The 27,884-nt window shown below is 35.8% G+C and overlaps 1 protein-coding gene across 4 annotated transcripts; it reads left to right on the forward strand.

Moving 5' to 3' along the window:
• The first annotated feature begins 975 nt into the window (after window positions 1-975).
• PGLCT (plastidic GLC translocator) lies at window positions 976-27,876 on the forward strand. 4 transcript variants are annotated; one of them, XM_086447402.1, is made up of 14 exons: window positions 976-1,202; window positions 1,462-1,708; window positions 1,793-1,913; window positions 2,049-2,116; window positions 2,635-2,767; window positions 2,859-2,958; window positions 3,051-3,163; window positions 10,030-10,123; window positions 10,262-10,415; window positions 11,132-11,278; window positions 11,380-11,453; window positions 15,659-15,747; window positions 15,868-15,982; window positions 27,703-27,876. In XM_086447402.1, exons 2-14 carry the CDS (start codon window positions 1,480-1,482, stop codon window positions 27,724-27,726), a joined length of 1,461 nt encoding a protein of 486 aa, XP_086303528.1. In that variant the 5' UTR covers window positions 976-1,202; window positions 1,462-1,479; the 3' UTR covers window positions 27,727-27,876. The 4 variants fall into 4 exon arrangements, with proteins under 4 accessions (XP_086303528.1, XP_086303526.1, XP_086303525.1 ...); XM_086447400.1 differs by lacking the exon at window positions 27,703-27,876 and adding an exon at window positions 27,205-27,675 and having other exon boundaries at window positions 978-1,202; window positions 1,471-1,708; XM_086447399.1 differs by lacking the exon at window positions 27,703-27,876 and adding an exon at window positions 27,205-27,675 and having other exon boundaries at window positions 979-1,202.
• Window positions 27,877-27,884: the final 8 nt, after the last annotated feature.

Raw genomic sequence — 27,884 nt, forward strand, 5'->3', positions numbered from 1 at the left:
CTATTGAGCTGGAATTAGAAAGGTCCTCTCTTCAGATTTTAATAGAAAACTATGTTGGATTATAATCCTACTAAAAGAGGAAATCTAAACCCTCTATTCTCATTTATTAGTACTAAAAATCGTTGAAGACTTTTGTGCTAGAGACAAATCCATTCCAGCAAGGATGATTAAACCCCTAACTATTCTAACCATATAAATAGAAGAATGTGAATCTAAAAGTGAAGGTGATCCAAACTGGTTCACAAATACAAGGGCCAATTTAATTTATTGTTACAAGTTTTTATCGTTCATTCAATCAAATCTAAACAGAACAAATTAGAGATGTTTATAGGTTTGGCTCTCATAGTATTATAATATGAGCATTACAGAATATTAAAACAGTCATTAAAACAATTTCAATAGTTGTTAATAATTATGTTTAGGCTCATATATAATCTTATCCCCCAAAAAAAAAGAAAAAAGAAGAGTTTCTATTAGCTTTCCCACTTTTACTTGTTGTCAATCATTCATTCATTTTTATTTGTTGTGTAATTAATAAAAGTTGGGGGTGCCAATAACAACTCTCGTGAATAAAGGAGATTGCAGTACACGTGGAAGATGATATAATCGGTCATTATCTAAAACAAAATATAGACAGTGCGTATCAGAAATGCTGAGCTCTAAGTAGTGTAGTGAATTGTTTTCCTTAAAGAAAAACAGTAACAAAAGTATGACTAATGATGAAGTGACTTCAACTGGAACCTTATTTCTCACATGGAAGTGTAGGATCAATAGATTCTTTTTTACTCGAATAATGATAACGTGACCTCAAATCGCATCTTATTTCTCACATGGAAGTGTAGGATCAATAGATTCTTTTTTACTCGTATTTTTATGAAAAACATTTATGGTTCACACGTCAGGAATGTGAGAAATGAGATGCAATCTTTGAGGTCATGGGTTCAATACCCATCAAGAGGAAGAAAAAAAAAAAAAAAAAAAAAAAACAGAACTCCCCGCTCGCAGAGTCGCAGTCTCGCACACAGAGAGTTGAGATTTCCGCTGCCTCGTTGGTTACTACCAAACAAATAGTCTCCTTTAACTTCATTTTCTCTGGATACGACGGAACTATCGAAGTTAGCTTTCATTCTTCTTTTATATAACGAAACGAAAAAGAGAGAACAAATCATTGATCGTTTTCTTTCTTTTGGATCTTCTTCAAGGTTAGATTCTTTGATAATTTCATTGATGTCAGTTTCTTCTTGTCGATCTACTGATTTGCGTTTCCTTTAAGCATTTCTGCAATTTAACTCTGATTCATCTCGATTCGTTCTCTGTTTTTTAAAATGGAAGTTTGGTTTAAATTTTTTTACTTCTTTCAAAATTTGATTTCTACATTTTCGTTATCATTCAGTTTTTTTTTTTTTTTCTTCTGAATTCTGAATTCTGAATTTTGTTTGTGTGCGTCTGTGTTCTAATTAGTGTCCTCAGCGGGGAAAAATGCAGGCTTCGACTGTTGCAAACAAAGGAAGTCTAGGTTATGAACTTAGAAATTACACTAGTTTTAGCCAATTCAGGAAGAGAAGTTCAAATGTGAAGAACCTCTGCATAACAGACGGAAGAAACTCTTGCTGTGATATGGGAGCACAACTTGCTCATACAAGAATGAGATTAAATACTTATTTTGCTTCACCAGAGAAGCCTAGATTTGTCAAGGCTCAAGCTTCTGGTTTCTTTTTCTCTCCTTGTTTTGTTCAGCTGTCAGTACATGTTCACTAAATTGCTTATGACACCATTGTTTTACTTGTTGCAGGTAGAGATCTTGAGGATGCTGTGCTTGATAATGCTAAACCTCAAGGAAAATCTTCAGGATTGGTTCTGCCTTATGTTGGTGTTGCTTGTTTGGGAGCTATATTATTTGGGTATCATCTAGGGTATGACATTGTTGTAATTTTTATTATTAGATTAATAATTTTAATTTTGATTACAAAACCATGCTACACCGCATATGTTGTAATTAATTTTAAATTTATGCTGAAAAGCTTGCTCTATTGATTATCTTTTTGCAGTGTGGTGAATGGGGCACTTGAGTATCTTTCTAAGGATCTTGGAATTACTGAAAACACTGTTATACAAGGCAAGTGCTATAATCTTCTTGTTTTACTATCAAAAGCAAATCATAGTTCGTGATATTTATTTATTCATCTAAGTTTAATTAAACCGCGTAACAAATGTGTCGGTGTCGTCTACACACCTCAGTAAACCCATTACATCAACATGTTTGTACTGTTTATTGCATTTAATAAGAGATGTTTTGAAATAGTTTACTTCATTTAGATAAGCTGATAGGCACGATTGAAAAATTACGCCTGAAACCTATCTATTTGATAAATTAAGGTTTATAGGAGTGGGAGTATTATGTGGCTGAGACATGAGTCTGCCACAGCTGTATTTTCTGAAATTAACAAAAAAGTTTCAGGATCTTGGCATGTCAAAATTGAATTATACATTTTCATTTCTTCCTCAACATTATCTGACTTTAGCTCATACTTATTCAGTTCTTGTTAGAAATTGTAGTGTTTAAAATTCTTCCATATGATGTTCATGATTACCTGGATAGATTTACATGTTTCCATAATTTTACATTTTTCCTAGGATGGATTGTTAGCTCTACCCTTGCTGGTGCTACTGTTGGTTCATTCACTGGAGGAGCATTGGCTGACAAATTTGGTAGAAGAAGGACTTTTCAACTAGATGCGATCCCGCTTGCGGTTGGGGCATTCCTCTGGTTTGTCTTTTTTCAATGACTGTAAGGCTGTGGGGATTTGATCTATATATAGGAAAATATTGTGTTTAACCTGTTTGAATTATTGATCCAGTGCTACAGCCCAGAGTGTACAAACAATGATAATTGGCCGGTTACTTGCTGGCATAGGAATTGGTATCTCATCTGCTCTTGTGCCACTTTACATATCTGAGGTAGTAGCCATTGCATGTTAATGTGGTCATTTTAATGCTACATATGAAAATTTTGAATTGTTATTGTAGCTAAAACACTTTTTGATGTTCAGATATCACCAACTGAAATCCGTGGCGCACTTGGATCTGTTAACCAACTTTTTATTTGTGTTGGAATTCTCGCAGCATTGGTGGCTGGATTACCTTTAGCAGGAAATCCTCTATGGTAATATTTGCAATGCATTTTCTCTACCATTTCTATAATGCAGAAACCAAATATACTAGTGTTTGAGCTGAATTTGTATTAAAGTAAGGTAATAAAGGACCTGGTTTTGAAATACTTTTGCTCGTCCATATAAAATCTTGATCATCATCATGTATCTACTTGGGTGGGAATGTGAGTCCCATTTCACCTTTCAACTCCATCTTGAGCATGTAAAACATGTTATGCCTGCAAGATAAAATAGAAACTATTAACATTATTTTAGGAGAAAGGTCACCTAACTGTAAAATTGTTTGGGTATAACCTGTATAACTCATAGTCTCTAAATGACACCTTGGAAAATGATCATCTCTGGTCCAAAAAACAAATGGCTGAGTTTGAAGAAGTTATGGATGATATGGAACTGAGAATCATGGTGAGCCCTTACTAAGGAAAACCATTGGAGAGCATCATCAACTGAATTCTCATAAACAATTGGTTTACACCATTGTTTAGTGTGAGAACAAATGTAAAGGAGACGAATTAATACGGGACACAAATCGGGCCAATAGTCACTGATTGCAATGACAATTTTGTAATCATTAGATTAGCGCTTGTTTTGAGTCCAAAGTTATTTTTTTTAATCAATTTTATGTTGTTGGGATTAGTTTTATATTAGTTTTTGTTGTTGTTATTTTGGGAGTTTTATTTGAGTTTGGTACTATCCATGACTTTTCTTTAGACATTATTTGATGGGTCAAAACTTGTATTAGATTGATTTTGTGTTATTTGAAAGGTTATTCAGTTACCTATCAAACGAGTTCAAGATTTTGTCATTCTGTTGAGTTATGAGAAATTTATGACGGAAAATACTGATAGATATTAGTTTTACATGGTATTGGTTTTTCAAGGTAAAAAACATCAATGTTTAAGTCATGGTAGGATTAGGGTTTAGAGTTTAAAATATGAGAGCTTACATATATTGATGGGGATATCAAAACTTGAATAGTAAATTTTAATTTTTATTTAATTTTTTTGTTTTAGGGCATTATTTTATGATTTTTGGGCTTATTTTCAAGTTTTATTGGCCTATGATCTTAGTATAATATTTAGGAATAACTTGGTAAATTTATTCTGTCTTTTATTTAAGTTTATAGGGGTTGGGAACTTAGGAGGGAGAAAGTTACAAAAATTAGGTTATTTATTTGGTATTTTAGTTTATTAGTATTTTTAAATTTATTTTCTTTATATATAGATTGTATTAAGATTTTTTTAACGAAGAATTTGATGAATAAAGAATGGGTTTCTTTCATGAAGTGAAGTGAGTTCTTGATGTAGGACATCTATAATCTTAGTTAGAGTTTTACTAGGATTTCTATTTCTATTTCTATTTCTATTTGTACTTCTACGTCTAATAGGATTTCTATTTCTACTTCTAGTAGGATTTCTATTTCATAGTTATGTTAGGAGTACAATTCTTTATTAGTTTCTAATTTATTTTAAATTCATTTTTATTATTTAGACTATAATTAGAAGTGCTTAGAAGTCTCCAATTTGAGTTCTAATAGGATTAGAAGTTAGTATTATGTTATAGATAGGTTATGAATTTTAATTTTTAGTATTTTAGTAGGATTACAAGTTGTTATGATGGAGTTATTTATATAAGGAGCTTTAAATCCAAAAATCAATAATCAATTCAATTATCTTTTCTCTTTTAATTACTTTTTAGCTTTATGCTTCTTTTTCTTTCAAGCTGTTGCTTGTTTATCAATTGAATCTATTGATTCAAATTGATTTTGAGTGTTCCATTGAATACAACTTATTGAATCTTTTGATTCACATGCTTCCGCTATGTTAAATGGTATCAGAGCTCTTGCTACGATTCACAAAAGATGGATGGTGAAAGTGATTTTATCACATAATTTTATCTAGAAACTCAATTGGAAGTCAAATTGAAGAAGTTTGAAGAAAGAATCACCAACAAAATTATGGCTATGTTGAGTCCCGTGTTCAAGGCATGGTTCTCAACACCATGAGAAGGAGAAAGGTAAGAAAACTTTTGGAAATCAAGACCCAAAGGATTCTCACAATCAATTACCCATGTTAGGAGAGCAGAACTAGTTTGAGTGACATGAAATGTAGAGGATGTACCTTGAGGTGTGGCAACTGAGGTCACAGTTGAAGATGAGTGAGTATGAGCATGGATTTAATTTCATACAATAGTGACAATTTGGGTTTGAAGTTGTTGCAAATCAATATTGCCAAGGGAAGTAGGATGATTAGTGGGACGAACTAGTGATGACTCCACAATGGCAGCACGGGAAGCAGAAGGTCTCAAAAAAGGAGTGGCAGGAGATCGCAACAGATAGAGATAGAGCTGAAAACATCGGGCCCTTTCATGGCTAGTTTTCCCACAATGACTGCAAATAAGATCACTTCCTCGACCACAACCACAGCCCCCACGGACACGACTCCCGGATCCAGGAGCATGAGAGTCAGAAAATTCCTGAATTGGCTGCTAGAGCCATCTGATTTGTCACTGGAGTAAAGAGAATATCCAGAGTCTAATTTTGAGATGGGATTACACGGCGACGATGCTCTTCAGTATCAATAGTTGCAAAAGTCTCAAATAAGGAGGGTAAATGACATGTGTTAAGAATCTGTGTTGCAGTGCCTCAAACTCTGGATGTAAGCCCATGAGAAACTGGTATGTCTGATGTTGAGTAATCCTCTTAATCGCATACTCAGCAGCTTTAGCAGATAGCTCAGTCATAGACTCATAATGAGAAAGTTCCTCCCATCGAGATTGAAGAAATCCAAAATAATTAGTTACATTCTAAGTCCCTTAAGTAGCCTAGGTAATGTCTTGGTAGAGCTTATAAATCCACGAATCATTCCTAGCATGCACATATGTCTGAGTAAGAGCTGACCACAAAGATGAGACAGTCTCGTGGAACATAAACATAATATAAATATACTGCTCCATGGAATTAAGTAACCATCAAAGGATGGTATAATTGTCGATCTCCCATTGTTCAAATTTGGGATCAGTGGTAGGTGACTTATTAACCGTGCCCAAAAGTCATCTAGATTTGCCTATACTTCCCAAATAGAGTCTCATGAATCAAGACCAAGATTCAAAAGTTCGACCATCTAATAAGGACTATTAATACGTTGGGCTGAGGAATTGTGCCCAAAAGTAATATTTGATTCCTTGTTCTCTTGGTTTGATGTCATATGTCACATAAAAAGAAGGCAAGTGGATAAAAGACAATAGAGAAATAATAAAATGTAGGAAGAATACAGTTTGATGAAAGGAATAGTGTAGGATTAAATCAACAAACACTTATGGTGCGACAAGCAATTAAGAGTGCAGAATTCTTGAAGAAAAAAGAAGATAAGGCTTTGGCTTGAAGGGAGGTCTTGGCAGTTCCAAACACAATATGCGAATCTCAAAAGGGGCTAAGAAAAAGCAGCCCTATCCCAAGAATGCAGCACTATTGCAGAATAACATTATCTCAAAGAAAAATTAATCGCAACACAGTAACCTAGCTGCACTGTCATACAGCCAACACAGCAGCCTAAATTGCAACACAGCAGCATTGTTATCTAGCCAACAGAGCAGCAAAACAACAGCTTAACGCGCAACATAACAGCGAACACATTAGCACCACAACAGCCAAAATGAAATCCCAACAGCCAACACAGCAGATGTAGCCCTATCGCAGGAGCATTGCATGAGCAATACAGTGATGTAGACCTATCGCAGGTGCATCGCAGCAGCCAAAACAGCATCAACACAGTTCTGTGGGAGAAATACAGCCACTCCAGCTCTATCGCAGGAGCAATATGGCAGCACCAGCCCTATCGCGACATGTGATTGGGAGGTTTGAACCAAAAGAAAACGGAAAAAGAAACCCCCGAAGGGGATACCCTCTAACAAAGGCTACTCCTAGGTCGTTTGATCTTCAAAGATCCAAAGAGAGGAGAAGAAAAAGAGGAAAGGGTGGTTGGTGGTGAGGTTTCAAGGGTTCAAAACCGAGGAGAAAGAACCCAAAGAGGGCTGTCGATGGGTCCGCTAGGGCTTTGAGACCAAGGAGAATTGTGAAAGAGAAATTGTCAAGTCTCATAATGAGAGTTTGACAGATATTTATATAAACTAATGTGTAAATGGACATAAATGCTCTTACATAGAAATAATAGAAAACTAAGAAACTACATTATTTCCAATATCTGGAACCTTCTCTTGGGGCTGCTTGTAGGAATTGCAGTATCTTGGATCCAATTGTTGAGAGGTTGAGGAAAAGGTTGAGCCGTTGGAGAGCTAAATATCTTTCAAAAGGGGGAAGTTGAACTTCATCTGAAGCATTCTCAATAGCATCACAATTTACTTCCTCCCTTTGTTTGTGATCCTTAAAAAGGTGGAAGCCTAAATTGAGAAAACAATCAGAGACTTCCTTTGGAAAGATTGAGGAGTTATTCATAAGATTCATTTGGTCATTTGGAAGCTTGTTTATTGGCTGAAGAAGAAATGAGGGCTTGGCTTCAAAAAGTTTAGACTTATGAATTAGGCCTTTATGGGAAAATGGATGTGGAGATTTGGCATGGAAGAAGGGGGAGGGGGGGGGGGGGGGGGGGAAGGGGTTGTAGAGGAAAGTTATCGAGTCTAAGTAGGGGGAGGAGTGAATGGGTTGGGTAAGTCGGCCTTCAAGGTTGTTCTACAGTTGTAGGTTGTGGTAGGGGTGAACAAGAGTCTGTTAGATTTTAGCAAGCATATTCACTTTAAGGTCGGCAAAGGGAACTGTTCTTTTGGGAGGATCATTAGTGTGGTGATGCCGCATTTCAAATGAGTTTCCTAGGATGTTCTTGTCGTGTCAACGGAAAAATCCTGACGTGTCTCGTCCATTTTGATCTTGAACATTGGGGATGCTGCCTTTCTTTTATACTTGTTTAAATCGATTTGGAACCCTAAGATCCCGTCCAAAGTCCCCTTCTTTGTTTGGACTGTGGCTTTGAATAAATTCCCAACTGCCAACATTCTTAGAGATAGAAGTCTCATCCTCGTGAACTGCTGCTTTTTTTGTAAGTCCAATGGGGAATCTATAGATCATTTGATATTGCATTGTGAGTTCTCTTATGCAGTGTCTTATGTTCTTTCGTTGTTTAAGATCTCTTGGTGCTTTCTCAGCTTGGTTTGCCTTACCTTCCAAAGCTGGAAACCTATGATCGTGTCTGATACAAAAAGTTTTCTTCAGAATCTTGCTCTTTTCGCAGTGTTTTCGAGCTTGTCGAAGGAAAGGAACGGGATAATCTTTGAGGGGAAGTAGCAGTCCTAGGAAATCATCTTTTCGATTTTGGGTTTTATTTTCTTTGATGTGAACAAAATAGGGAGTTAGAGGCTTCACTTTTGAGGACTTCTTGTTTAGGTGGGACCTCGTTAGTGATAGGAGAAGTTAATTCTGTTTGTATTTCTTTTCGAGGATGCCTCGTCCTCCCTTAATTATAAAAGTTTGCATTTATGAATAAAGATAAGTCAGGTGAATTAATTTCCCTAATGAGTCCTACATCATAGAGTGACATTACATTTTAGAAAGTGTTACGGCTTATAGATAAAATCTTAGGGCAAAGTTAGGGACATAAATGACAGGATAATGACATAAAGGGATTGACCATGATACTACTTTTATCAACATTAGAGGAATAAAAACCATTAACAAGTTTTGCTTTATCCCTACTAGAAAGAATGTGATTAGACGAATAAAAGGATACTAGGCATATTACTGATGCTTCTAAATCAATGCACTAATAGCAGTTAAGAAAGAAAACAGACATTGAGGGCCGAAGTTGATGTACCTAAGTGAGCAAAAGAGGATGTGGAGGCTGTATTGGCTGGCTCAAACTGATCCATAACGCGTTTGGAAACCTCAATCTCACTCTGTGAGAGGCTGATACTACCTGTGGAAGTGATCTTGGCCTGGGTAGGCGTATAAGCATGCTCCAAAGTCTCGACACAACAAAAATAGTAGTCGAGTGACCTCTACCACTATACTGATTACCGAGATCCCAACTAGTCTCCTTGGTGTGATGAGTGCAACCACAATGATCATCACTAGGAATCCCTGATCGTCTGTATCAAACACCTTTGGCCATCACTACATACAATAATTATATATGGAATGACTGAAAAACCTTTTAAGAGGCAAAAGTATTGTCATTGAAGAGGGTAAATTGGTAAAGTACAGTCAATACAAATTATGAAAAGAAATCATTTTCAAGTTTTAAATAGAGAGCTGATATTGCCACACCAACTTTTGCTAATGCCACACCAATTCCTGTGTAAATCACCAAAGAATTGCACACAGTTGGTGTGGTGTTAGCAAAAGTTGACGTGGCAATAGCAGCTCTCTTTAAATATCTATGTGATGAAAAATGAAATCCGTATTATTGATTATTATCACATTCTTTCGGAGGATTGTACCTAATTAGGACATCTTGCAAAAGATCGTACATCCTTTCTGCTTTATCATGAGAATGTTTTCCCTAGATTCAGTTCCCCCAACTAGAACCCTACATTCTCCCTATTTTCAGCCTTAATTCCTACCTATACTTAATTTTTCTCAACCAATTTTCTGCCTGGAAGATGTTTTCCTACTCTACTTTGCAGACTCATGGTGTAAACGTGGCTTGTTCATCATTTACTATCATATTTTTATTTCTGTTAACTAGTTGGGGACCGGACTTTGGTTTGCAGTGTTAGAAACTTGGACAGTATTAGCTTTTCTATGAGTATTTTGAATTATTCGTACTTCTCTTAGCAGGAACTTTTAGCATGAGCTATTTTGCTTCCATTGTCTCTGTTGTATTTCTGATTCACTTAAATCTTTTATCAGGTGGAGGACAATGTTTGGTATTGCAGTTGTCCCCTCTGTTCTGATGGCTCTTGGAATGGCTGTTTCTCCAGAAAGTCCTCGGTGGCTTTTTCAGGTTTTGTTTACCAGACTTACGTGTGAATGGTTTGGATTATCATTACATTTTATTAGTATATCTTCCTTCCATGGGAAGACACTTTCATATATGAAGTTATTATTTAAGAAAGCAAAGCTGAAGTCCTTTATTATTCAGCAAGGGAAGATCTCTCAAGCTGAAACAGCTATAAAGACTCTTTGGGGAAAAGAAAGAGTGGCTGAAGTTATGCATGATTTGAGAGCAGGTAGCCAGGGCTCCACTGAACCAGAAGCTGGGTGGTTTGATCTATTCAGTAGCCGCTACTGGAAAGGTACATTCTTTTTGTCAAATTACCAAAATGGTACATAAAAATTGAATAATTACCAAAATGGGGCACTAATTCATCTTAATTCCGATGACAGTAATTTATCATTTTTGGAGTAAGTTATTTTACCAAAACGGTAAAATTTGAAATGAACAGTAACCTTTTTTTTGGGATTAAGTGCAACGTTTTTGTAATTTTTCAATTTTGGTGCACATTTAGGTAAATTAACCTTTTTTTGTGTTATATTCATTTGATACTCAGGATGGAAGATTTACGAATGTTATGATATTCATATTTTTCATCAAAATGTTATGCTATTCTTTTTGAATTTTATGTCGATCCAGAATAATAAATCTAAACATGTTTGCAATAGTTGGCTGATCCTTTTGTCTGCTTTTAGTTGGATCTGTAGTTGGTAATGTCACCATATGGTATCAAATTGTTTTGTACTTTATCTTTGTTACTTAATTGCAATAGTTCGGTTACATCTCTTTTTTAGAGGTTTTCTTAAGTTTTACTTAGAATAACAAGTGTCTCTGATTTATAACCATAGGGAGACACCAAAATCTTTTATGAAGGGTAAGTTTGTGTCTCCATGCATCACTATGATGCTGTGCACTATGGTTTTTCTTCTATAACTTCAAAGTTGTTCTTGTTACAACTTTGTTGCTGAGACATCATGAAACATTTGTACAATTTCTAAAACTAATGTCCGATTGCAGTTGTGAGTGTGGGTGCAGCACTTTTCTTGTTTCAACAGTTGGCTGGGATAAATGCTGTGGTATATTATTCTACTTCGGTGTTTCGCAGTGCTGGAATTGCATCTGATGTTGCAGCAAGTGCTCTTGTTGGGGCGTCGAATGTCTTTGGTTAGTCTTTTCTTGTGTGAATTGTCCTTCAAGTAACATGTGAAAACTGGGAGAATCTAAGTCCATTTCATGCAGAACTTTAATATGATGTTAAATTACAGGCACAGCTATTGCATCTTCTTTGATGGACAAGAAAGGAAGGAGAAGTCTTTTACTCACAAGCTTTGCTGGAATGGTAATATATATCCTTACAATTTATTTGATTTTCATTGGAAGCACAAGAAAATTGACTTTCTTACCTTATTATTATTCCAAAGGTTAACTGATTGCGTAGCTTGTTTAATTGGGAGACTGCTATCTAAAGATTTGATTTCGTGGCCTCCACTCTTCTTCTATCCTTGAGAATCTATTGAGTGATTTAAACCTGGTCTTGTGGTCAATGGATTCCATAAACAAGATTGGATTGACTTTTTCAAGAACTTTAGCTCAACAGTCAAGCCCACGACAATCTGGGTGGTTTTCATTCTAGCTTTACAATTTGGGTAGCCTCCCTGGTTTGTAGACTCACTTTTTCCTACATGTGTGTTGTTTCTAAAAATAGTCCACTATGTTACAAACAGGCTCCCCATAAATTTCCCCCCCAATTCACTTGCTTTCTGATGGAACGGGGTACAGGGATTCCATGCAGATAATTTTTCCTCCAATGTGAAAAACATAAATTATTCTCCTACTTATGTATGTCAATGATATCATAATCACCAGTTACTCCTCTGATGCTCTCACTTGAGAATTGACCATCTTGGTATGATCTTTGCAACGAAAGAACTTAGCAACCTTCATTATTTTCAGGGGCTCCAGTGCTCTAAGTATACTGTGATCACAGTAGATTTTGCTTATCCCAGATAAGCTTATTCCTCTATTGATGGAAATTGGATGGTGTAAAACAAGTCTATTCCGAGTCCGACTTTGAAGCAGCTAGGCAGCTAGGCTGCTTAAATTTTTTTGAGAAACCTTCCTCAAAACATGACAAGTGTCTTCTTGAATTTATTTCATGCCCCTACTTTTTTGTCAATATTTGGGTTACATCCTTGGAGACAACACGTGTGTATTAAGGGAGAGGGTCCTACCATAATTTTGAAGAGGGATGGATGCTTCAAGGTTTTTTTTGTCTATTCCTGTTTCTTTTGACCAAAAAAGTTCAAATATGAGGGATACCTATTTCCAAATGCCACTGATTACAAAAGCTTTGTTGGCGCATTATAATCACTCTCTTTCACATGCCCTGATTATCCCATTGCAGTTAATCATGTTGTGCCAATTCATTCATATCTCAACCTTCATTCACTCGTCAAATTTCAAGCGTATCATGTGATATCTTAAAGGCACCCTCAATCATGGCCTCATGATAAAGCCTAATACATCGTTGGATCTAGAGTTCTCAAGCTCTGTTGTGTGGATGTCCTTATGATAGGAGATCTACAAGTGTATTCTGCATTTTCCTGGGCAATAACATCATATCAGGGAGTACAAAGAAAAAGAAACAGTGGCATACACTAACTTTGAGGCTGATATTGCTCTCTAAGTCACATAGTTGCCGATCGTTCCTGGTTTCATAACCATCTAAAGGTTCTATCTACCTTTTTGCCCCTCCATTATTTTGTCTGACAACATGAATGCTATGATGGCTCTTGCTGTGAATACTGTGTACGATCTCAAAATGATCTTCAAGTTGCGGGGAGAAGTTGCAAAACCCTGTTTCCATCGAGAATTTCCTGGAGTTTTCCTGTATTTTGACCAGAGAGACGCATACCCAAACACATGGATGTAGATAATCACTTTATCGGAGAACATGTGGTACTCAAAGACATTATTTTATGCTATACTCCTCAAGATCAAATTGCGGATGTTTATTCAAAAGGTTTTATTGCTTAGATTCAAGACTCTGATTGACAGAGCCCATCATTTGAGGGGTGTATTAAAAATATGCTAGATACACCAGATTTCAACCCAAAATTAACTCTCAAGTGTTCTTATCCTCACAAGGTTCACACAGTTATCTCAACTGAACATGTTCACAAGCTCTCTCACACTTTGTTTAGTTTCCTAACTAATTGTAGTTCTCTTAGAGAAGCATTTCTAAGACCTATTGTAACCAACTATATTATATATAGAACTTGCACATATGTTTATTTCGTTGAGAGATTTACTTTGTGATATAGCTTGTAAGACACTTTTGAGTGATATGTAGGTAATAACTGTAATTGTTTTGATTCTTCTCTTTGCTTACCATATTTGCATGTTTGGATTTTCGAGATGGACGATCTCTGTTCATGATTTACAATCATTGCATGGGATACAAGTTGTCAATAATCCCTAATCCCTTTAACTATTGTCTGAAGAGATAATTTTCTTAGTCTTATGTGGGCTAAATTGATGTAGGACATCTACCGTTCTAGTTAGAATCTTAAGTAGTTTCCTAATTCTAATAGGAATTTATTTTTATTTTTTAGTTTTAGTAAGATTTATATTTTCTACTTCTAGTAGTATTTTTATTTCATAGTTATTTTAAGAGTACAATTCCTTGTTAGTTTCTAATTTGTTTTAAAATTTGTTTTTGTTATCTAGAGTATAATTCGAAGTGCTTAGAAGTATCCAAACTGAGTTACAATCGGATTAGAAAGTTTCTACTATGTTGTAGATAGGTTAGGAATATTAATTTTTAGTATTTTAGAAGGTTTCGAAGTTGTTATGATGAAATTATTTATATAACTAGCTTCACATACGAATTTTGAGATAATATTCATTCAATAAATTTTGAATTTAGCTATTTCTCTTATTTCAATTCCCTTCTTTTCCAAGCTTGAATATATTGATTCAAACTGGTTTTGTGTGTTCCATTGAACACAATATCTTAATTCCCTTTGAATCTATTGATTCACACAGTTCCACTACATTAAGTGGTATCAGGTTCTTGGTTGAGATCCACCACATGGCCGAAAGCAATAATTTTGTCACAAAGGAGCAACTGGATCAAAGGCTTCAAGAACTTGAAAATCGCTTGATCACCAAGATGTAAACATAGTCACCAAGTCAGGTTTGGGAATAAGTCGGCAAGGGAAAAAGTAAAAAAAAAAAAAAAAAAAAAAAAAAAACAAAAAAAAAACAAAAAAATCGGGATAAAATCGAAATAGTGTTAAGACAATATATTTTTTTCTACTAAGTGATGTTATTATTTATATCATCAAATCCTATTTTAAATTTAAGAATAAATGGTCTTTAAAAAAACCCTTTTAAAATAGCTTGCTCAGCAAAAAAAAAAAAAAAAATCATCACATTTTTTTTTTGTTTAAATCGCGACTTTTTCAAAACGTCGTGATTTAATCTCCAGTCTTTAAAATCGCAATTTAAACACGATTTTTTGAAGAAGTCGGTGACTTTAGTGACTATGGATGCAAGACATGATCTCAATTACTTTTGACAAATTTAATGACAAGAAGGAAGGAGAAGATCAACTTGGGCAATTAGAGAGTTCTCTGCCAGTTTTCAGCCATGAGGTAACCCCCAAACAGCACCCCAGGGACCTATGACAAGACTAAGTTCAAGAAGATAGGTCCACTCTGTATCCTCACGAAAATCAGCGATAATGCTTATGATGTGGACTTACTGGAAGATGTACACATCTTTCCTTACTATCCCGACGATAGATTTTCTTTATATGTGCTGAACTTGAGGACAAGTTCTCTTCAAGAACAAGGACTTGATGTAGGGCATCTACCCGATGTAGGACATCTACAATTCTAGTTTGAATTTTAAGTAGTTTCTTAATTCTAGTAGGGTTTGTTTCTATTTTCTAGTTCTAGTAGGATTTATATTTTCTACTTCTTGTAGGATTTATATTTCATAGTTATTATAGGAGTACAATTCTTTGTTATTTTCTAATTTATTTTAATATTTGTTTTTATTATTCAGACTATAATTATAAGTGCTTACAAGTATTCAAATTGAGTTACAACCGGATTAGGAAATTGCTATTATGTTATAGATAGGTTATGAATTCTAGTTTTTAGTATTTTAGAATGTTTCAAAGTTATTATGATGAAGTTATTTATATAACTAGCTTCACATACGTATTTTGAGATAATATTCATTTAATAAATTTCGAATTTAGCTATTTCTCTTATTTCAATTTATTTTTTCTGGTTTTCCCTTCTTTTCCAAGCTTGAACCTATTAATTCAAACTGGTTTTATGTGTTAACACAATATCTTAATTCCTTTCAAATCTATTGATTCACATACTTCCGCAATGTTATAAATAGATTAGGACCCCACCTGTGTTTCTGTCTAGTACAAGTACAATGGCATTTATCTTTCCCTTAATCTCCTTTATTATCTAATCAGATATTCATTTTTATTTTTATTTTGGGTACTTTGTTTTGAAGGCTGCTTCAATGTTGCTCCTTTCCTTGTCTTTTACCTGGAAAGTCCTTGCACCTTATTCTGGTACCCTTGCTGTATTTGGCACAGTCCTGTAAGTTAAATGTTATTTCTTGAGAAGTTAATGAAGCTTATTTAGAATATGGTTCATTTATGCATTTCTTTTCACCTTATGAAACAACAAATATGACTTGTCCTCACTTCTGTCAAACAGCTATGTTTTGTCCTTTTCACTGGGTGCTGGGCCAGTTCCAGCTCTTCTACTTCCAGAGATATTTGCCTCCAGAATCAGAGCCAAAGCAGTTGCCTTGTCTTTGGGAATGCATTGGGTAAGTTTTGAAGAACTGCATTTCATGGAACTGATGATGATTAATGGATTTACAATTTTGCATATTGCTTTCAGTATGTATAAGTAAGTTGAGTGGCCAAATTGCTTAGTTTTAGAAATTGCCCAGTCCAAAACCAGCCTTGTCATCACTGAGTCTAGTATTTGGTAAACTTGTACTAGGTCAGGCTATAAAATTTTCTTGCCAAATGCCACTCTAATCTTGAATCTGACCATTACTTTTTTTTCCCTTCATAACTAGACTTAATTTTATGGAATAATTAAACAGATAGAAGATATTTCCCCAAATAATACAAAACATCAAAAAGAGTTCTGAGTATCTTATTCACTAACAATAGATTTTGGCTCAGTCTAAAAAATTGGAGATCTCAAACGCTAGACACAGAAGTGTTTGTATGTTTGCGGATGGGTTTGTGAAGGTGAGGGCTGTCGAAGATGATGATGGAAAACTCCCAATCCAAGGAAATTAATCCTCCTATGCGGACATGGTGGCAAGGGGGAAGAAAGGTCTCAATGAAGTTGTTTGTCCAAATCAGAAGCCTTCGGTGAGATTTGGAGAACTAGCTATCTTTCCTAATGATGATAATGGTTATGCGGGCTCTTCTGTGTTCCTATTTTCACTGGTTGTGTAGTTTTTCCTGTCCCATCACATTATGAAGAAATCCCGTGTAGGAGTTAAATCTGGTCCTAAATCAGTTAGGGAGAGAAAGATTGATAGTTCTTGTGAAACTTTAACTATAGATTATCATCTTATGTTATTTAACTACTTGTCTCTAGCTGACATGAACGCTACATGGTTGAAAGAACTGATTGAAGTTGAAAATACTAAACGGTGTTCGAGACTCAAAGCTACTGAGGCATGCATGCAAATAGACGTTGAAAAAAGCTATCCTAGCTAGGTATAGGTTGGTCAATAGGCCATAGGCTTAATAGGTGAATTATCAAAAAGAAATGGAAAGGATGGTGATGGGAAGGAAGCATCTGAACTGGTGGCAGTTGACGTGGCTATTCTTGGTGATGTGGCATGTGACTTGTAAGATATGGTAGAGGTTGTCCTAGCTGAGTGTGATGATGGATTAGTTCCAAATTTTGAAATTCAAGAAAATAGAGAGGTGTGATCAGTTGGGAATCTTGGATGTTTCCTTCCTAAATGGGATTCTCATTCAACCAACAAAGTAAATGAATGCTACGGACGGTATTTTGGAGCATAACAATTCTGGAGGAAGTCAATCCGATTTCAAATTCCAAATTCAGTTTAGTTGAAATCTTGTTAGTGGGCCCACTGATGATAAGCTGGCAAGTAATGAGTGTACTTTTGTGAGCCCAATTTATTTATTAAGGCCCATGGAAATTGGCTGAACTTTTGAAGGGGCTGATCCTATGCCTCATGGATGAATTAGGGTCCGACAATTCAAAGGAAGAGGAGGAATATGGAGGCTGTGGAGTGGTAGGAGGGAGAGCTTGCAATTCAAATTTGGCTGGAAAAAATCAAGGAAGAAGTTTTGGTCTTTCTTGGGTTCTCCAACTAAGACTAGTTCCAAAAGTATGTCTTAAGCCTTCTTCTTTTGTTACAAATGTCAATTATAATATGGAATATTAGAAGTATTGTGAATACCTCGTCTCAAAGCAGATTGTAGAATATAAAGCAGGAATCTAATCTATTGTTTGTTGATATTTTAAAACTTATGTCCAGAACATTTTTTAAAATTGTTTTTTGATGTCCCAGAAGTGTATAGTTAAAGTATTCAATGTTGATCTAGACAATGATTTTGGATCAGTTTGGTTCTGGTAGTTTTGCTTGAAGTCAGATCCACAAGTTTTTTCGTGGAAGCTGAAATCAATGGAACAAATTCTAAGATGTGTGGTGCGTGTTCCATTCAGGATAGGTAGTTTCTGTCAATTGGATTTTCATAGGAAGTTTCTCAATCAGATAGTCTATTTTTTGTTGGAGAAATCGGAAAATAGAAGAGCAGATAGTGATGAGGAAATTCATAAAATCGATCCGAGGCACAAGAAATATTGTTGGCTTTAAATCAATATTTTCCCCCACCATGTGAAACGTGATCAACAATGGGTTACCAGCAAAGTTGATTCTAGGATACAATGGATCGAACCTGAATTCTTGTGATTGACTTGTCGAATCTAATCACACTCCGAAGAACACTAAACTATCAACAACACTTTAATGAAGTAGAAAAACATAGAAAATACTTGTGGGGAAGAATGAAAACCAGAGATTTTTTCAATGTATCTGTGTGTTGGAATTGAGTGCAAAAGAATGAAAATAGTCTCTTTAAATAGTATCCAAAAGGTGTTTAAGGTACCCTATAGTTTCCAAAACAACCCTTTGGTTCAAAAGTCAAAAGGTAGGGGGTGCCAAGAAAGTTACAACACAAAAGAACCAGTTGGGTATTCCCAACGATTAAAAAAATATTCTTTTAACTCAATGAAATGGTTGGACAAAACACCTAGTTCCAAGCGTTGGTTTTTTAAAAATCTCTTTAGACAAGGCTTTTGAAAATTATCATTGACAAATGGTTACAAATTTAGAAAACTTAAATAAAATTTCAATAATCCCCCACCATTTTTAAAGTTTTAAATCAAAGCAAATAATGAAGGCGTGCTTAGATGAAGGTGTCTAAGAAACTTGAACCCTCACTTAGTGAAAATGATTCAAAGCTTGTCAAGATTCTTAGTAAATTAAATCTTGAACTAATGATCTTTATATACACACCAAAATTATCCCACCCACGTCTTTCAAAACAATAATGGTGTTCAATAAAATATTAGCATATTTGGGACCCTATGCTAGTGCCCTGGTTTTATAAATGTTTGTGTGGTAAAGCCATTTCTCATTGAAAGTAGGTGCACTTTCTGTTCTCCCTCTGTAGTTTCAATCTGATTTCTCTTTGATTTGGGTACATTTCGAGGCAACGATCGATTTTCGGGACAAATGAGGGAGATAAATAGCTTGAGTTCATCCTCTTGTTCCAACCATGAAGGTAATAGATCAAGAAACAATCTCAACAAGATGAAGTGTTTAGATCAAGTTTACGATTTGAATTTTTATCCATTACAATCGAAGAACAAGAAGACAAGAAGAAATTACAAGAAAATCAGAAATTTTATGAAGAAAATGGAAAGAAAGTGAAACGATTTACAGATTTTGAAGTTTTTTCCATCAATCGGAGTTCTCTCCCATGGAGAGAACTCATTCTCTTTCCAGTTCATCGTGTCGTCCCTTTCCAAGCTCTAGTTGTGTTTTTCTTCTATTTGGAAATAGAGAACCACAACTAGGGTTTTTCCAACATCTTTTCTAAAAACTCTCTCATCTATTTAACGAGTTAGATTATTTAGAAATTACAATTAACTCCCTCACTTCTCAAATTACATGAATTCCCCTTCTTTACAAAATTATGACAAAATTGCAAATGCCCCCTTTACTCCCAAATCGTACAAATTACCCCAATAAGTTCTATTAAAAATTGCAAATCAACCACAAACTATGATGAGAAAGTTTTACCCCTATAACAAAAAGTCCCCTCGGTGTTTGTCTACCAGAGTGAAGCTCAAGGGCTAATACCGACTGCAAATATATTCGTAAAGCACCTTTGATGCATAAATCAAGCTTCTCTGGACTGGATCAACTTTCTTCATGTCGTCTTTGATAGACTGACAAGTGTCAGTGAGTCAACTTTACTCTATAACATAAAAGCTCCCTTGATACTGCCCCGCCAAAGAACATCTCAAGGGGTGGCATCAACACCACTAACTGAGTCATGTACTGAATGAAGAGAATATGCTTCGAAGAATGAAAGGGTCGATCACATTCACACTTAGCCAATTAGCGAACCTCTTGGATGTTTCATCTGTACTTTGAACCAAAAATCTTTGAGAACAACATGCACTGAAGAATGAAACCACTGCTTAGTGAAGGAACACACTCGAGCACTAATAGCAATGGTGAACGTTTGAACTCATCAAAATTGGTTGCCCATTCAATTTGAAAATTCTGTCTGCTTGATCTCCAGTGTTCACACTTGCCCTTTAAGCTAGAAAATGTACATAGTCTCTAAAAGCAACAAGCCAACATACTCTGACATTAGCACCAATTACGTCACTCTTTCTGAAGTGAGATGCTCGAATTGGCAGAATGCATTATGGAAAATGTTGAAAGTCAAGACGTACTTTTATTCACATTAATATTCTTTGCTCTGCTTGACCAAATATGACTAACAATGGGGAAGCTTGGTCAACTTAGATCTCTGCTTGATGTGTGCAACTAACTTGAATTGCTTGCCATCGCTTTCAAATATAATCATAGGTGAAAATCTTGTCCCATCATTCGCAAATCAGAGGCTCTTTGAAAAAATACCCATGTGATTGATTTTGCATCTGATGGAATGGATAACACGAGTATCATGTGTCACATGAAACCGATCCAATTGCACTATCCCATCATTCATAATTATGCTTTATCATGACATTGTTCTAAATAAAGACAATTCAATCACTGCTATTGTATTATTCTTAATTGTGATCAACTACCGACATGCCACTGATTCCAAGAACTCGAGTATAGCATCAACTATTATCCCATCATTGAAGAATCTTCTCTATACAGTCTTGATTTGAGATTTCTGAAGCAAACATCTTCGAAACTTTCCGTTGTTGAAACTGTTTGGGCACATATGATGGAAGAGACTCCTAGATAGGACAAAAAAAGTATGCCTCAAATGTGTAGAAATAAATGACTTTTCAGGCTGATAACGTATCTAATGTCTTTATCACCAAAGGAATCAAATAAGTAGGACTTCATATAGATGCGTGTACCTCAATCTTTCATGATTAAAAGATATATTTTTGTGCTTTCCGTAAGGGATGCTCAATGCCCCGATGTCACTACATTTAAGGGTACGGATAAATTCTTCCTCATGGAATGAAAAAAATGAAATATTAGAGCTAAGACACCTAGCTCTTGAAGTAAAAAATTAAGGATAAAATCATAAGACCCTTTCTAGTATCAACACCTTTGGCTTGGGGGGGGGGGGGGAATGAAAAAATGTAGTCGAGTCAAGAAAATATAGGGTATCATGCAATGAAATCACACAAGATGTTTGCATTTGGCTTTTGAAAGATTTGGTTCATATTGTTCGCAAATATCATTTATGCAATGGATGAAAATGCAAAACCAAGAAGAAGGCAGAGCCTCAATATAAGTCGAGGTAAGATTATTGTTCTTTTAATAGGTTCAAAGTGATATATGAAAAAATTTCATGGATCAATACACAACCTTTATTATGCAATTATGGGGGTTGACATTATTATTGAAGTTGTTTGGGCTCAATATGTAAAAATCTGGGGTGAAGTTAAGGATATGGGGGAAATTTCACCGACCTGGTTATTGATAACCTTTGTGCTTCTCAAATGGTGAAAAAATAAGTATTAATGAGCATTCCTAAAATGTGAATTAAAATTTTATGTCTCGAATGTTGAAATCAATAAGGGTTTTAAGCCAATGCCGGAATCTAATATCCCCATTACCTGTGGAGACAAAATAAGTAGGACTTAACTGAAATGTGCCTCAATCTCATTTGTCAAAATTTTGGAGAAATAAGTGCCAAGAGGGAATCATCAATGTCCTGCAATTGCTATTGAGAGAATATGGATCAGCTTCTTTTATCTGGAATGAAAGTATAGGAAAATAGGGACCAGGACATAAAACCTCCTAGTAAAGAAAATGAGAAGAAAATAATGAGTTCTTTCTTAGCATCAACGTCACAAGCTCTAAGGGGAATAAATAAAATATGGATGAGTTGAAAAAATCATGTTAATACAAATGCCTTTTGATGTCAGACATAAATGCAAAAATCTCGACCAAACCAATAACATTTTGTAGTGGGATTCATAAAATAAGATAAACATATCAATGCCTCATATGGTGCAAATTGACAGGGGTCAAGGCTAATGATGTTTTCTAATACCACCACTGTCAAAAGAACTGAAGTGAGTAGGACTTAATAAGTCATACATTTTGCATGCCTCAATCTCACTCAATTATAGAGTTTCGGGTTGCCAATTGAAAAGCATCAATGTTCTAAGGTTGTTAGAAAAGGGGTTTGGGACAAATTTTCCTCATAGAAACCAAAAGACGTGTATAATTGTGATTGGGGCATGAAGCCCCTTTGTCAATGAAATAAGATAAGGATCATAGAGTCCCTAGATGGCTTCAACACCAAAAGATCAAAGGGGTATCTAATAAAGACATTGCTGAATCTACAAAATTTGGTATGTTTTTCCATTATTCAGATTCAATCACTCAAATGCATGGCACTATCAACATTCACCAAACATTTTTTTTGTTGTATTTTTCAATTTACGCCCACGGCCATCAAGACTACCCTTAGTTTGGTGATACTAGGAGTGGATACCTTCTGGCAATGTTGGTCTATTCATGGTATACCATCTTTTAATTGAATTAAAAATAATACCTTCTAGCGTTGTTGGTCCATTCATGGTACCTCAAACACTTAGAGTGCCTCCAAATTGTTGGCCCTGTCGTGATTGTAGGGGTCTTCTAAAATGATGAACGATGAAGTTCCACTCTATTAATACAATGGAATAAGAGATCAACCACGTCCTAGGACACATGGAGATTGAACTTCCAAATAGGTTAAAGGTCGTCTAGGGGCAACCCCCCAACTTCATAGATTGGGGATACTCCAAAATCCATGTTTACCACTTTCATGGGCCAGCCCATAAAAGTACCTTGAAAGTCCCAACTCTCATTCCAATCTGTCAAGGGCCATCTCCTAGCTTGAAGGATCGAGTATGAAGCCCATGTTCTGGGATTGACTTCATCTCTTCCAAGTTGCTTGGTGGCAATTCCCAGCTCAAACAGTCGACGAGGCGTCAACCAAATCCATGATTGGAGATTGGCTCCACCTTATTCGCTCCACCTAGGAGCTCTTGGCTTGAAGGGTTAGTGAGACAAGAACCAAGCCTAGGATTTGAAATTGATTCCATCTCATCTGAGTTGTGTGGGGATACTTCCCAATTCGAAGGATTGGGAAGACAACTAAGCCCATGATCGAAGATCGGCTCCTTGTCATCTAAGCTGCCTAAAGGCAACTCTCGACTTAATGGGTCAGCTCGAAGATCTTCCAACCATCACTCAATTGGGTCAATCTGTAAGTCACCAAAAAACAAAAATTTATGGGTCGACATGAAGGTCTGGAATCATTACTCAAACAAGTCAACCTGTAATGTCACCAAAAGGAGCATAGTTTCCGATCCATAGCTCAGTCACTTGGGCTGCGTTGAAGGGATGATTCCTAAGGACACCTCACGGGCTGACCCTATGGAGCTCCACCTTGGATGCCATTCCATCGTCGACAACACACTTAACAATCATTCATTGAAAATAGATTCCCATTATAATGATCACAGTCACCAAATCTTATTGAAGCACGAAGTAAGGATTACATCACAAAAGCTACCATATTTCCACCAAATTGACACCAATCCGACCTCGTGACAATCCAAAGAGACAAAATACAAATTCTTAGTTGGATGAGCCATTAAGGTCTTAGGCCAAAGATTATTGTTCACTTAAGCCGAATTTTAGTGTCAATGTTCGAATTCTTAGTTGGATGGTTCACTAAAGTTGCCAAATAAAGATTGGCCCATCGCTCGAGTGAACCTGAAGTGACAACATTTGAATTCTCAACCCGATGGGCCACCAAGGCTGGAAACTGGTCGCCAAGACTAAAAGCCTCGTATTATTTGCCCATTGAAGTCCAACCAAGCTTTTGGGCACCATCAGAGCCACTATTTACTCGGATAACTATAGACTTCGACTACATATCAAATTTTGTGCTTGAGAATAATAGTTTCGAGACATTTTTGTCCATGGCGACTCAGATTACCCCTTGCAGAACATGTAAGTTATATTGTTAGGCTTTCTAAGAGCAAATAAATCAAAATGAAGTGCATAAAAAACACACATGCAGGAATAGAAACACAATATAACAACCAAATATGAGCACAAGTCAAATATCTAGGGTGCCAATAGAGGCTTTTGACAAAAATAACCGTTACAATTATCCATCGAGAGTCCAAAGCTTAAGAGCCAGCAAAAACAAGATGTTCGTTGCTGTAATTATGAATCAATAAGAATATAATAGTAGAACAAAAATTAAATAAAACGTTGGCAAGCAAAGGTCGATCCACAGAGACAACACTATCGAATTATCTTTCTAATTCAAATCAAATAAGGATTTTGGCTAACCAATTAAAACCTAATTTGGAAATATTTATCAACTAATAAAATAAAAGATTAAAACTTGTAAGAGAAAAGTTTGATCAGTCAAATCCACCCTAGCAAATATAATAAATAAATAGGTTCGAATCTTTTTATCTCAATCTATTCAGACAAAGTTAATGCCTGTAGATCGGTAAGTAAATCTGGTTTCACATATATAATAATTAAAAAGTATGATTCCTTTTTTAAATAAACAAATAACAGAATCAAAATCAAACTACTAGAACTAAGCATTATTTAACTTGACCTTATCTAAGATTAAACCATCATAACTCGATAATTTAAAATAGATTTTCAGCACTCATAAACAAAAGGTAAATCACTAAGAACATTAAACAAGATAGATTAAGAACAAGTTCATTCATTATATGTTACTTTGGCTTCATTGACCTCTCTAATGGAGGTTTAGCCCAGAAACATTGCAAGAACAATAATAGCAAAATAAAATAAAAAGGAGATAGATGAGAAAATAAAACTTATTTTTATTGATCTTGAAATTGAAGCCGAGTCTCCTTACAAAAATTAAACTTAGGAAAAAAATAGAAATATATAAAAACCCTAATTCTGATGATCTAGATATATATTTTCAGATCTCCCCTAAACTTTGGTCTGGTCTCCTATTTATAGAGATCAGATTAGAGTTTCTAGGGTTTCAGATAATATTCTGATTTCATACGACTTTAAAGTTGATTTCAATCAGAATTCTTTTTAGTCGCCATCATACTGTACAAATCTTGAGGAATTTCACGCTATGTTCACCGCGTCACCCTACCCAACCTGAGCGTCGTGGTTCATGTGGGCCCACTGGATCTGGGTCTTGGCTTGTGACTTTGGTTTGGATCCTTGATTGCAGTGGATGCTTCGAATCTTATGATTCGTTTATAGAAATTTGCAACTTTTTGCTGTTACACGAAAATAACTGTAATTAGTTCCAAAATACATCATTTAATTAAAATTAATAATTATTATGGACTAACAATGAATTATATTTACTTTGAGGATTTACTGTAGATTTTATCCATAAAGTCTGTGAAATTAGGGCTCTAAAAACCACTTTCTAGACCCTGATTACAAGACTAAGTAAAAGCTTTAAGCAACATGATCCTCGCTTTCTTTGGTAGATTCCTCCTCTGCAACTCCAGCGTGCTCGGGCACATCATCTCCGTTCCTTTTTCAATATCACCCTCATCAACTATGGACCCCATCGGGTTCCCATACTCTTTCGGCTCGATCTTAGCATAGACGTACAACACTGACTATGCAAACAATAAAGGAATGAAAGTAGAGGGGGGTGGGGGGTAGATAAAACACATGCATCTTGTTAGAATCTCTTCGTCGATGAATAACCCAAGCACCTCTTGCAACCACTTCTTCCTCCAAAATCCCCCCCCAATATTTGGATTTTAATCAAGGCCAAGATGGATCTTGATGGAAAAGGCACTTCTTGGGACCTCGAATCATTTTGAGATTGAAATCCCAAGAAGGGGAATTGTGAGGGGTCATTCCCGAACTTATTCAACATTCGATATCATCTTTAGGATCCGTCTCCAAAGACTATTTTGGCTCTTGCCTGTATCAAGAAGATAATCTCGGATCTATGCAAAAAGGTTCCGTCCACGCTCCCCCCTAAGAGAAAGAAGGACGAATCGTCTAATTCGTTCCTCTAACCCCAAAGAAATGATGGATGGACCACTACTATGCCAAGTAGTTTGGAAAATTAATGATGTGTTAGAGAAATTGTAGAATAATGGGATGATGGAGAGTAGTTACTCAATAATGATGTAGTGGAGAGCAGTTACAAACTTGGCTTTAGTAGTTCATAATAACTGCTAGTGCTTCCTTTCTCTACAGAAGGAGAGGGATCCTGACTTTCAAGAGGGAGAATAAATAAAAAAAAGCATACATTTTCTCTATGCAACTTATCTCTTTGCAATTTTATTGGTCTTTCCTAAATTGACCATTGGAGTCTTTTAGGTAGGCACTACACCCGTATCCTAACATTAGACCAGATCGTCAAAGAGGAATACTTTTAGATCAGCACTGCATTGGTGTCCCAGCAAAGACCATCATATCGTCAAAGTAGAAGACCTGAGCTCGTCAAAATCGACAAAGAAGAAGACCAGAGTCCATCCACCTGGTCAAATATCTTTTTCCATGTGTATCTCAAAGAGTGCGCCACTCAAAAGTTTCCCACAATAAGCACAAATATTATCAGTTGGAACATCTTCATGCTTAGTTGAATTCATCTTTTAAGCCTACTAAAAAAGCCTCAATCAGGAAGATTTTGGGTAGTTGAGTTGTATGATTAACCAATTGCTCGAATTGAGCTTTATATTCTCGAATTGTTGTAGCTTGTCTCAACTTAGACAAGGCCACACTCAGTTCTTCACTTTCCGGAGCACTGATTTGTCTGTAGAAGGCTTTTGTAAATTGAGCGAATGAGATCGTCCTCATAGTCTTTCTTGATCTAAGGATACCAAGATGAGAGATATATCGATGCCAATTCCACCAAGTGCATCTCCCAAAAAACATAAAATTAAATTCCTAAAATAGAAATCTAAATAAAAATTAAAATCTACTCTTTAAGATTAGATGTCCCCATCAAAAGCTGTAGTACCTATTAAACTTTTAACACCTAAGGATAACTATACCCAATTCTATTTCTATTTTAACTAAATATTGAGACACGAGATTATGATTAAAATTGAAGAAATATCTAACAAAATTAGGGATAAAGTTACAAGATCGTATCAGAAAAAATAACCCCTATGTGCAGCATTTTGTTTCAATGGTCAGGTTATGCTATTCTCTCAATTAATTTCTTCCATCTAATTATGGCTCATGTATTGATTTCATGAGTTTGATGGTTGTCTATGAAACAGGTGTCCAACTTTGTAATTGGGCTATATTTCTTGAGTGTTGTAAACAAGTTTGGAATCAGCAGTGTGTATTTGGGATTTTCGATGGTCTGTCTTTTGGCTGTTGTGTACATAGCAGCTAATGTGGTGGAAACAAAGGGACGGTCACTTGAGGAAATAGAGCGTGCTCTGAACCCTGCAATTTGATCTAGTAAAGATGTCAAAGGTGCAAGAAATAAATAATAGGACTCAGTACTCTCATGGACATTAATCATCTAAACTGTGTGATTTTCTCCTACCAAATACTGATGCTCCAATAAGGCTTCCATGCTCAGGTTTTTTGTCCCCTGTATTGATATTTATCTTTGAACATTTTGATTTTAGTTGTGATCAGGCCAGTGCTAGTGAGGTGTGCCCTTCTGAGGGGTTTTTTGTGAATCAAATTACTGTTCATTTATGACACCTTTGCAATTTTTGATTTTTGTTTTTTGATCATTGATAAGTTTTATACTTAGATTGCAGAGGAAATGTGATGCAAATTACTGATCGCTATTGGCAGCAATTGAAATTTAAGTGGGCTCTACCTCAGTCTAAGAGTATTTTTTTATGAAATCGATTCCACATTCGCTCTTCAACAGACCATGCAATTGCGGGAGGGTATTTATGATGCAATATAATTTGATAGATGACATAAGCTAAATCAT

This window comes from Akebia trifoliata, chromosome 7 (assembly GCF_017979445.1).
Source record: "Akebia trifoliata isolate Shusen 1 chromosome 7, ASM1797944v1, whole genome shotgun sequence".
Taxonomy (NCBI): Eukaryota; Viridiplantae; Streptophyta; class Magnoliopsida; order Ranunculales; family Lardizabalaceae; genus Akebia; species Akebia trifoliata.